This window comes from Pseudorasbora parva, chromosome 13 (genome assembly GCF_024679245.1).
Source record: "Pseudorasbora parva isolate DD20220531a chromosome 13, ASM2467924v1, whole genome shotgun sequence".
In the NCBI taxonomy this organism is placed as follows: Eukaryota; Metazoa; Chordata; class Actinopteri; order Cypriniformes; family Gobionidae; genus Pseudorasbora; species Pseudorasbora parva.
The window spans coordinates 28,625,014-28,635,882 of NC_090184.1; the positions used below are offsets into that span (position 1 = coordinate 28,625,014).

General features: G+C 38.2%; 2 protein-coding genes across 3 annotated transcripts in view; both read right to left on the bottom strand.

The window, feature by feature from the left end:
- Positions 1-10,869, bottom strand: part of gnai3 (guanine nucleotide binding protein (G protein), alpha inhibiting activity polypeptide 3) — a 354,328-nt gene that overhangs the window by 98,902 nt on the left and 244,557 nt on the right. The gene's annotated exons all lie outside the window — the stretch shown is intronic.
- Positions 1,467-10,869, bottom strand: part of atxn7l2b (ataxin 7-like 2b) — a 10,140-nt gene continuing 737 nt past the window's right edge. For both annotated transcript variants that reach the window (XM_067413757.1, XM_067413756.1), the window contains exons 2-10: positions 9,830-9,898; positions 9,407-9,716; positions 9,155-9,327; positions 7,365-7,447; positions 7,046-7,257; positions 6,772-6,940; positions 6,473-6,594; positions 3,540-4,296; positions 1,467-1,775 (exon numbers count right to left, since the gene is read on the bottom strand). In XM_067413757.1, coding sequence (XP_067269858.1) covers positions 1,758-1,775; positions 3,540-4,296; positions 6,473-6,594; positions 6,772-6,940; positions 7,046-7,257; positions 7,365-7,447; positions 9,155-9,327; positions 9,407-9,716; positions 9,830-9,857 — 1,872 coding nt within the window. In that variant the 5' untranslated portion in view covers positions 9,858-9,898 and the 3' untranslated portion in view covers positions 1,467-1,757. The remainder of the gene's footprint in view (positions 1,776-3,539; positions 4,297-6,472; positions 6,595-6,771; positions 6,941-7,045; positions 7,258-7,364; positions 7,448-9,154; positions 9,328-9,406; positions 9,717-9,829; positions 9,899-10,869) is intronic.

Genomic DNA, 10,869 nt, shown 5'->3' on the forward strand with positions numbered 1-10,869 from the left:
GACTAGATCAAGTCCCTTCTGTCCTAAGCTAATATAGACTAAGCTCTTAAAACTCTAGATTAATGGAATTCAAAACAAGTAACTAGATCATTGGCATTTGATTAGTTTTGTGATGGTAAACAATTTTTAAAAACAGAAAACTACCAGAATCACAGTAATGCAGACATATACCAATTCTTAATAAGAAAGTATCCTGATATGCTTAGATTTTACTAATAAACTGTGTGAATGGTTTGAGATCTAAATCTCAGTCACTGTTCCTCTTCTCTGAAAGCGAGAACAGAATGGTGTCAGGTCTAGTATTAGAGCTAGAGGCCTTGCTGTAAAAGCTTATTTAGTCTGAATGTCAAAAACCAGACTGATGAGTGCCGGCTGGCGTGTATTCCTTAAAACTGAAACTGATTTGGATAAACAGTCCACATGGACGTATACCTGTGAGAAGTATTCATCAATAATATAAAAGCGAATAAAAGTGAAATTGACTGTTTTCGCCTGGTTTTTATGCTTTCTGTTTAAGAAGACATACAGAAACATGTTGGTTTACATTTAGCTGAGACTATTTATCTGATGCAACTTGTAGTTGCAGGAACCATTAGCTTCCACAAAAGCAACACGTTGACATTTTATGCATATACAGGACATTTATTACTGATATGATATGGAATTAAATACTTGCACTTGGGAAAGAGATTCACTTTTTTTTCAGTGTTAAAGGAGTAGTTCGCTTTCAAATGAAAAGTTCCTCATGATTTACTTACCATCGAGTCATGTATATGACTTTCTTCTTTCTGATTAACAGAATCAGTTATATTAATAAATATCCAGATGCGTCCACGCTTCATAATGGCAGTAAACGGGGCCAACGAGTTTAAAGACCTTCTGAAGCGAATTGATGGGCTTTGGTAAGAAAAACATCCTTATTTAAAACGTTTTAAAGTAAAATGTCTAGCCTCTGCTAGACCACCTTCCGTATTCAACTTACGGTTACAATTTATTTGTAAGTTGACTACGGAAGGCGGCTGCTTCAAACGGCCTTTATTAACCCCCCCGGGAGCCATGGGAATTACATTTATGATGGATGATCTTTTTTAAGATTCAAACCCCCTTCACTGTCATTATAAAGCTTGGAAAAACACTGATACTTATTAATACAAGTCAGATTGTGTTCATCTGAAAGAAGAAAGCCAAATACACCTAGGATGGCCTGAGGGTGAGTAAATCATGGACTCATTTTCATTTTAAAGTGAAGTAATCCTTTAGAATGTACAGCGACCCACAAACACTTACTTTTTATTAAACATCAACAACAAAAAAGTCACGTCGAAGTACCGGTACAAGCCCACTAGCATCCAGTGCAACAAAAAAATGACCCTTAGGCATGTTTGTGTAAAATGGACGAATCTAACTTTTTAGTGTCATCTAGTGGCGAGATAATGCAGCTCAATTCATTAAGACCAAGACAACAGAAAGGTGTTGGCATATTTATTTCAGAGTCCGTTTAGCAGCATAAAGAAGGTCTTGAGGTATTTCTATATTCATTTGCAGGTCACTCACCAATACATTCACTCACATGGAAATTCAGTATACAAAACACACACACACACACACACACATACATACATACATACATGCATACATACATACAAATACGTCATCCGACAGTGATCTTCAGACACTTTCAGCATCCCGTGCATAAAGTCTGTGGCAAATACATGGCAGTAAGCCTGTGCTTCTGGAGGAGTTTAAGGCAGACTCCCTCAGTGAAGAAGCTTTGGCTGTTGGGAGAAAAGAAGAGCAGATGGTAACGAAAATAATCTAAATTCAGAGCTGAGACTCAACCACTGCTGAATTAAACCTTGATGATTCATCTTAACAGACTATCAATCTGTGACTTCCTATATTTCTTGTTCTCTCTACCACCGTGTATTTTTATCCTTGAAGTGTTGAAAAAGCTAGATTTGCCAGTTTTCTTGAACAACTTTGATGTATCTTCTTTTCCTAACAGGACCATTATTAGGTGTCTACCAAGAGCCACTTGAGCTTCCTGAACCCTATACATTGGTACTATTGGGTCATTTAACAATACTTAAAAACACATGCTACAACCACCTAAAGGGGCACTCAGTATTTTTCATCATTAAAGTGTTTGACTAAAGAAATCAATAGTACTTTTAAAGTCATGTGCACTCACAATAGATTAATCATATTTGTAGCCTAATGCTGCCTTCACATGCTCAGGGGTTAAGGAGGGGGGTGGTCAAATACGGTTATTTGGCAAACAAAAGAAAAAAACAACAGTATTTGAAAATTGTTTCCCTTTAAACTAATGTATCTGCCAGTGGCGGAGCCAGACATTGTAAATATTCGGGGGTTAGCCCAAATCTAGTTTGTCCAATGACAGTTTAATTTGGCATTAAAATGAACGCTGTTGTTCCTAGGCTGGAGTAAAGTAAATACAATTATCTGTTTTTCCCACCGGATCATGTTGTGTGGACATCTGTCTAGGGTGGGTTCGGGGATGCCCCCTTGGAAGACAATTTTAAAATAAATAAAGTAAAATAAATAAAAATTAATTTCATATGTATATTTTACTTTACACTACAGAATAGAGAAATCACAATACTTTCATCCAAATGTCTTCACTTACAAGCGATAAACCCTTGAGCTTTTTATTTTGGAGAAAACACCAGATCACCAGCTGATCATGTGAGCAAAGTGCACAGCACAAACAGACTACTTTAATTAAATCACTGTCTTTCCTTGTTTTATAAAGGCATAAATACATAATACAACATTAGAGACCTTTTATGTTGGGCTATACTTACATTTTTAGGTTCATTATGAAACAGTGGCGGCACATGATTATCAATGGGAAACACTGATTGAATCTCAAACCATTGGTAGGCTTTTTTTTCTTTCCGCAGCCAAACACTGTTAAGCCCTGTATACTATAAGCCCTTGCATGCTATCAAAAATGTACTATTTCCCATATCTAAAGTCATGATTATGAGCTCATCACATTCAAATTTTGACTTGAGTGGGTGTTCATGTCCAATTTGTTTTCCAACTGGGAAACTAGTATTTATGATAATTCCAATAGCACGAGAAGGCAGGCAGCATGATAAAAGCAATTTAATTTGGGTAGCTGATAATTTTAATTTTAAATATTATATATATATATTTATATATATATATATAATATTTAAAAATATTTAAATATATTTTTATATTTAAATATTATATAAAATATAATATTTAATATAATATTTAAATATGATTTAAATATTAAATTTAAATTATGGCTTTGGGAGTGGCCTCGTAGGGTAGCGAAGCATTCTGGGAATTGTTGTCTTTCATCCCCATGAGACAAAAATAAATGTTCTGTCTTTTCTCAGTCTAGAAAGCACCAAATTCAACAATAATTTCACATTCCTACTACATTAATGACCCAGTTTAAATACAGATCCATCTTCCCGGTGCTGAAGTACCCCTTTAAACATTTGAGGCTTTGAAACTATTGATAAATGTGATAAACATACCTTTTGTGCAGCCAGTTTCTTTGGCAGACTGTTGGAGGTTGATCCTGGTCTGCCATCCCCACCCCAGGACACCAGGCTGGAGTGAGTCTGGGAGAGAGAGGAGAGGATATTGGGTTTAGGGGCACATGAAGTGTTTTTGGGGGGAGAGGCACCACTGGTCTTACGTTTCCTGCTTACGTTTCCTTTATGCTCATTCCCTGCAGCCCTTTGATTGAGTCCTGAGGACCCTCCCTTATCAGACTCCGGGGAGGGAGAAGGGGAGATGTGGGCGGGACTTTGCTTAATCAGCCCTTTCATTTCAGGAGGGCGTGTTTTGCTGCCAGGTGAGAGCGCACCATTGAACGGGCCATGCGGCGAAGAAACTGCAGTTCTGGTCAATGAGGGCTGGTGGTCTCTGTGGTGGGGGAGAAACCGGATTTTTGACTGTTCAGGCAAGTCCTTGTCCTCTTTAGGAGATTTTCGCCGCTTGCTGGCTGTAGGACTCCCTTTAAGTTCCCTGAAACTCGCCTGCAAAGCCTGTTTGCTGGTCCGACCTCCAGGGTTACGTTGCCGGCCGGGGCCTGAGGATGTCTGGGCTTTCGTTGGCAGTTTGGAGGCGGCTGTTCGGTTAGTGGGCTCTGATTGTCCTGAGGTGCTTGTCCTGAGAGTAGAGGCGCTGCGGGCGGGTACCGAGCCGCATGTGGTATCATGGGAATTGTAAGTGTTTGTGGTGACTAGGGGTTGATGAGAGCATAGTTCTGACACCTGAGGGAGTTTCCTGCAAATAAAAGATTTTACTTACAACAAACAAAATTCAAAGGAAAAAGAACATTCCTGAATACATATTTGAACGCAACCAATTTAATAAATAAATATTAAAATCTTAAAAGAAAATAAAGGAATAAAAATGTATTTAAATAGTAGCAAATTAATACTAAAGCATTCTGAAATGTATAGTTTCTTCTCAATCAATTTATACTGATGTAATGAAAAAATAAATTAAATAAAACAGATTAAATAAAATATAAATATTAGATTAAAAAATCTTTAACTGAAATAAGTTTAAATATTCAAATTAAACAGTTTAAATAAAACAAAAAAAGAAAGCTATATGAAAATATTAAGAAAATAAGCACAAAGTAATAATTTTTTTTATAATTTAAAATAAATTTATTATGCTGAAAAAAATATATATGCAATATAAGTGTAAAACTTTACAATAAGGTTCCATTATTAAAAAGCATTTATTATTTTTAGTTAATGATAATTCTTACATTTACTTATAAATTCTTAAAATCAAAAGTTGTATCTGTTAATACCATTTAATGATCCTGAGCTAACATGAACCAACAATGAACAGTTGTATTTTTATTAACTAATGTTTACAAAGATAAAGAAATGCTGTAATTGTCTTCCTCTTTGTTAGTTAAAGCTGCACTATGTAATTTTCCATCCGCTAGAGGGCACCTATTCAAAACAAAGGCATAGTTTGATGACGCCACGTTTGAGCGCAGAATCTTGGGACATGTGGTCTTCACCTCAAAGCCAGTGGAAAAGAATCGGAATAGGACTCACGTTCATGGATGCGGTTATTAACGTTACTGTAGTATGAAGCAGAGCAGGACAGAGTGTTGTGGAGCTGAGCAAAGGCGCTGGAGCAATTGTTGAGCAATGGGACTTTCATTAAGACGGGACGGGACACAGTCGCACATGCTATTTCCGCATTTCCGGTCATAAGTATCAGGTAACACAGCTCTGTTCATCATATCAGATACATTTAAGTGTGTTTACAATGATGTTATGACGTTACTCTGTGCGTTCGCCGTCTGCTGTGACAATTGATTCTACAGTGCTAAGAGTAAAGCTATTCTGCCAAATAAAACCGGAAACGGAGGGTAACGCAGATATGACGCAATTGACAGGCGACTCCCTCAGACACTATGCTCATACGTCCCGGCTCTTTGGTTAAAATAGCAATTTTCTCACAATTTACAAATAGTTGGAAACATTTGGGGTATTGTAAGTACTCAACTAAACAACATATATAACACTGGCTTAGTGGTTTTTTGGATATTTTACTACAAAAATACTACATAATGCACCATTAAAGTGCCCCTATTATGGATTTGTGAAAATTACCTTTCATGTAGTGTGTAACAGTTATATGTGAATGAAAACATCCTGCAAAGTTTTAAATCTGAAAGTACTCTGTATAGTCATTCAAAAGTAAGAGTCGACTCTTGAGTCAATAAAACAAATCGTTTTTCAAACAAATCGCAAGCCGTTTCGTTGTAATGTCAAGACAAAACATTAGCATATCTCCCATCCACTTATTGCACAGAGACACCAGGGAAAATGTGAAACTTCACAAACACTGCTGCAACGCATATTGGATAGCATCATGTCGAGAAGACACTGTGCTCTACAATGTGTTCATTGCGTTTCATATTTTGTAGGTATTTGGCTAACTCACTTTATTACTGTCTTACTGAAATACTACTGTAAATCAGCTGTGGGCTGCAGTATTACCTAAAACGGTGTCTATTAAGGCAGATTGTTTGTCATTCTTACTACTTTGAGTATGATGATTTGTAGTAAGATTTGTTTTGCTAACTTTAATGTTCCATCAGTCATTCACGCCAGTGCTGGGATAACATATGTGCTGTTACTGATGCAGTTCCTGCATGCGCACCGCATAAAATTAGAAACACACAAACACAGGTTTGTTGATGGACACACACTTACATAATAGGGGCACTTTAATGTATTTTAACGTGTCACCAAAATCACATTGAAATAAATAAGGAAAATGCAAAAGAAGAAGGATTTCAAATAGTGGTCTCGGACTTTTGGACCGCACTGCGTTTCCTCAATTAGCCTTTATATTGAAAGCCCACAAAATAAGCGTTGTGAATGTCACAAGGACATCGGTCTGATGTTGTAAAGCATCTTACTTCCACAGATAAGTGCTGAGGTGCTGCTCCATCATGACACTGAAAGCTGACCGCAGGTGGAGCAGCCTTCGATCAAACGCCAAGACGCTACGGCCAAGTACACGTGCCCCGAAGGTGCAAAGCTGGATAAAACATGAAAGAGGGGACAAACAAGGGTTCATTTTTATGTTGTCCAAATGTGTTACAACTAGGTGTTTATAACAAAAGTTACACAAAATACAATCTTACATTAAGATTTGGAGGGATTTGGAGCAGTTTTAAAAAACTGCTTAAATGTAGATATGAAGGGAAAGACTTACACCCAGGGGTTTGGGGTGCAAGGTACTTGCTGGCAGATGAGCAAATTCCTCACGGTTCTCCCCATCACTCTCCTCACTGGAGATACCGGCTGAGAGAGATTCCACCTGCGTTTCCTCAGAGCACCTCACTTCCTCCTTCATCTCTACACCTTCTGATGGATTCATGGACCTGTAAACACAAATTCGGATAAACATCCGGTCCTGGTAACATATTAGCTTGAAAGCTTCAGTCTCCATTAACTTTTAAACCACAGAATGCAGCAGAAGTACAGACCTGAGAATAGAAGAGTTAGTCTTTTGGCTTTTGTAGTGCAGAGACCCAATCTGTGACCCAGGGGTCTCATGGTGGGCAGAGCCTCCATCAGGGACCTCCCTGAGCAGAGGGGGGCGCTCTCGAGGCTTTGAGCTCATTTTCAGCTCCATTACAAGTTGGTCAAAGGGTTTACACCTCCCTACAACCTGCCGTCGTTGATGGATGGAATGAATCTGTGGCAGAGGAGATAAGAAGGAAATGACAGCTAAAGTTGAAAGCAAAAGCACTCTTGTTAGTAAATGTTAGTGTGTTTTTGTCTGTATATTGACTATACGCTCACATTACAGGTCAGCAGTCTGGTGCACAGTTTCTTTCTTTCAGGATCCATCACCCCACAGTGCTTGTCCAAGTCACATTCTTTCTCTGTAATAAACAAACATGTTTTAACAACCAGCATTTCATTTAATCAACAAATGTAGCCAAATAGATATAAACTGTTTAAAGAGCAAGTAAAATACAATCCAATTTGAGTCACGAATAATCAGGGCAGGTTTTTAACACTGAATGAATAATTTATGCTTCAGTACACAAAATATGTACACATAAAAAATATCTAACTTCATACACTACCTTTCAAAAGTCTGGGGTCAGTAATCTTGCTTTAATTTGAAAGAAATTGATACTTTTATTCAGCAGGGACACAATAAATTGATGAGAAGTTACAGTAAAAGATGTCTATAAAAGATTTCTATTTTAAACAAATGCTGATTTTAACATTTTGTTTATATCAAATAATCTGAAAAATATATTTTCATCAATGTTTCCACAACAATATTAAGCTGCATAAGAAATGTTACTTGAGCATCAAATCAGAATTTTAGAATGATTTCTGAAGGATCATGTGACACTGAAGATAATAATGATGGAATAATGATGCTGAAAATTCAGCTTTGCTATCAGAGGAATAAATCAGATTTTAAAATAGAAAATGGTTATCATTTGTATTAATTTAACTGTTTTACTGTACTGAATATCACTAGCCTGACGTGGTCATACTCAATTATAGTCAGAATATGAGTCTGAAACTGCTCCATTGGGCTGTGATTATGAGTTAAAACACGCCTCATAATCACAGCCCAATGGAGCAAACCAATCAGAGCAACGAAGCGACGCATTGTCAAATATCAACAGAGCTCAACTGCACTGTGTTGCCAAGTCCGTGTTTTTTTTCCGCAGTTGTTTTCTGTCTGCGGGTTGAAGCGACTATTATGTGATATATAGACCCATAAGTGCGAATTTTAACTGGCAACCTTGCCAAAATAATACACATTTTACCCCCCCAAACACCATTTTTCCCCCGCAGAACCCCCCCCCCCCCCCCTCGTTTAAGTTTAGGGCTAGTAGTTGGCGGATTTTGAAAACTTGGCAACCCTGTCTGCATGCGCGCTGGAATAAACGATCTTTGCCGGTGTTGTAAAAAAAGAAAATAATTTATTGATACACAGAGTACTTACCCAACATGATCATTACTTTGAGAGAAATTATGAAGGTGAATGCATATACAAACAAGCTCTCCGTTTAGGATTCGAGTCAATATAATCCAAGCTCCTTTGATGACGTGCATGATTACGTTACTGTTTATCATCTGTCCGTCATCGTCTAAAGCCCGCCCTGATGATTTCATTGGTCCGAACAGTTACTGTTCAGTGAAAATTACTCCTCTATGGAGCGAGACCAGACTGAATTGCCCGACCTAAAAATGTTGTGGGCGGGGCTGAGTTCGGCTGGCATCCAGGCTAGAATATCACTGTATTTTTGATCAAATGAGACCAGCCTTGCTGAGCAAAAAAACATTTCAAAAACAACCTAAAAACTTTTGATTGGTAGTATATATTTGTACTCAAATATTTAAATTAAAACTTAAAATGTTTTATGATCATTACATGAACATTTTTGAGTGGTGACAAATTTTAATTTTAATTATAATTTAAATTGGAATCTATTAAAGCAGATTCTGAATCAAATTAAATGGATCATTTAAAGAGATTCACAGAACTATCATAATTAAAACTCAATTTTGCTAATGAAGTTTAAAAGCAAATAATATTATGGGTTGCATCAGAGACGTACTATGAACTTTCTTGTAGGTTCTGCTGTATGTTTTTGGTCCATGCAGGTCAGCGTGTGAATTCAAAATCTCCTGAGTTGTTTTCTCAGCGAATGGAGGAGTTTTTTTTGGTGGGGTGGGCAAATGTGGAGGTGATGGAGGGGTTCCATGGGAAACTTTATCCACCTGCTGAAGACTGGAATATAAATAAGATAACAATGGAATAAACAGTGGATGCGTACTATCAAGTTAAACTCAACTTCACTCCTTCTCACCTAGGTCCCTCACGCTGTGGTTTGGAACGTCCCTGGTTGGGAGAATGAGGCGGTGGGACTCGAGGGGGTCCAGCCCCCTGGTGCCTGCCGTCTTGAACCTCACAGGGGCTGCTGTGTTGGGATGGGGGTCTCCTCTGTTGGGGTCGGTCAGGAGAGCAGTTGAATGGCGTACCATAGAGCTTGCTGAAGGGGCCATGCCGTTGCTCACAATGCTTCTCAAAAGCCTGTGGCTTCACGACCTGCCCACAGTGGCTGCACACCACCAGGAAGAAGTCATCATGTGCTGGGCAGTGGCCATATATTGACATGTCTGTGAGGGGAAGAAGATTTTTTATGCATAGCAGAAATTTACTTTGAACTAAGATCTTGTCATTTTTCATCAACACAATCTGTTAATCACAAGCCTAACAAACTCTTCATCACCTTCTTTCTTGAGCGTCATGGTTTCCATCCGTTTCTTCACATTTTTGCTGCACTCTTCCAGAGAGGACCCTAAAAGAGGCAGTGAAACAAACAGACCATCAAAACAGGAATTGAAATCTCAAGCAAAGTACATTCAAGTTAAGCATCTCAATAACATCTTGATAACACAATTTAAGAGCAAAAAAAAACCCTGCTAGAAGCAGTGTTGTTAAAGGTTAAAGTGAACCACAGCATTAACGTGGGTGTGGTAGCCTACATCTTTTCCGAGCCATTTCTGTAGCGATTTAATTATTTTAACATGTTAAGGTGGGCAATTGGACTTCCAGGTTGGGCTGTACCATATGAAAGGTCAAGTTCATTACCCTGTACTGTTCTCCTGAAAGTTTGCAGTGTCCCCCCCAGTTGAGAACCACTGCCTTAGACACATCCATCAAATATCAAAGCAACAGTGCTGCACGGTCACATTTCTAATGGCCACAACTCACTGCATTTATCAATGTAGGTCATTTCCTGCATTATATAAACCATATACATAAGAAATGCCATTCTTATTTTCGGTGCAACAGATGATAAGAGACCATCTCAGTGTTCTATAAATAGATAAAGAGAAGTGAAAGCAAGGGCAGTTTGATATGAAGATGTAACCGACAATGTTCCTGGCTATTGCCAAAGGAAATATAAGCCCAGCGATTCTGAATACTATCACTGCATGTTAATAATGAGATGTTCTCGCGGCGACGAGAACAATTATGACTCTGATTGTGAAAATAGATTCAGATGTTTATTTATCTTAATAGTTTTGTGACCAGAGACCCGTCTCCACCTTCACTTCCCGTCGCGCTGGCTGTCAGTTCACATTAAATGACATACTGAGCAGCATCTTCTCTCTTTGAACCTCAAACCAACACGACAACACACAAAATCAGTTCAGGCACATTACAATCTCATTTTCAAGAATGTGCATTTTAAGAAAGGGAATATTCAGCTGCTAAACGGAGCGCTAGGACCTGGGAGATTTTCCGAGAGTACAGTGTGTCGTA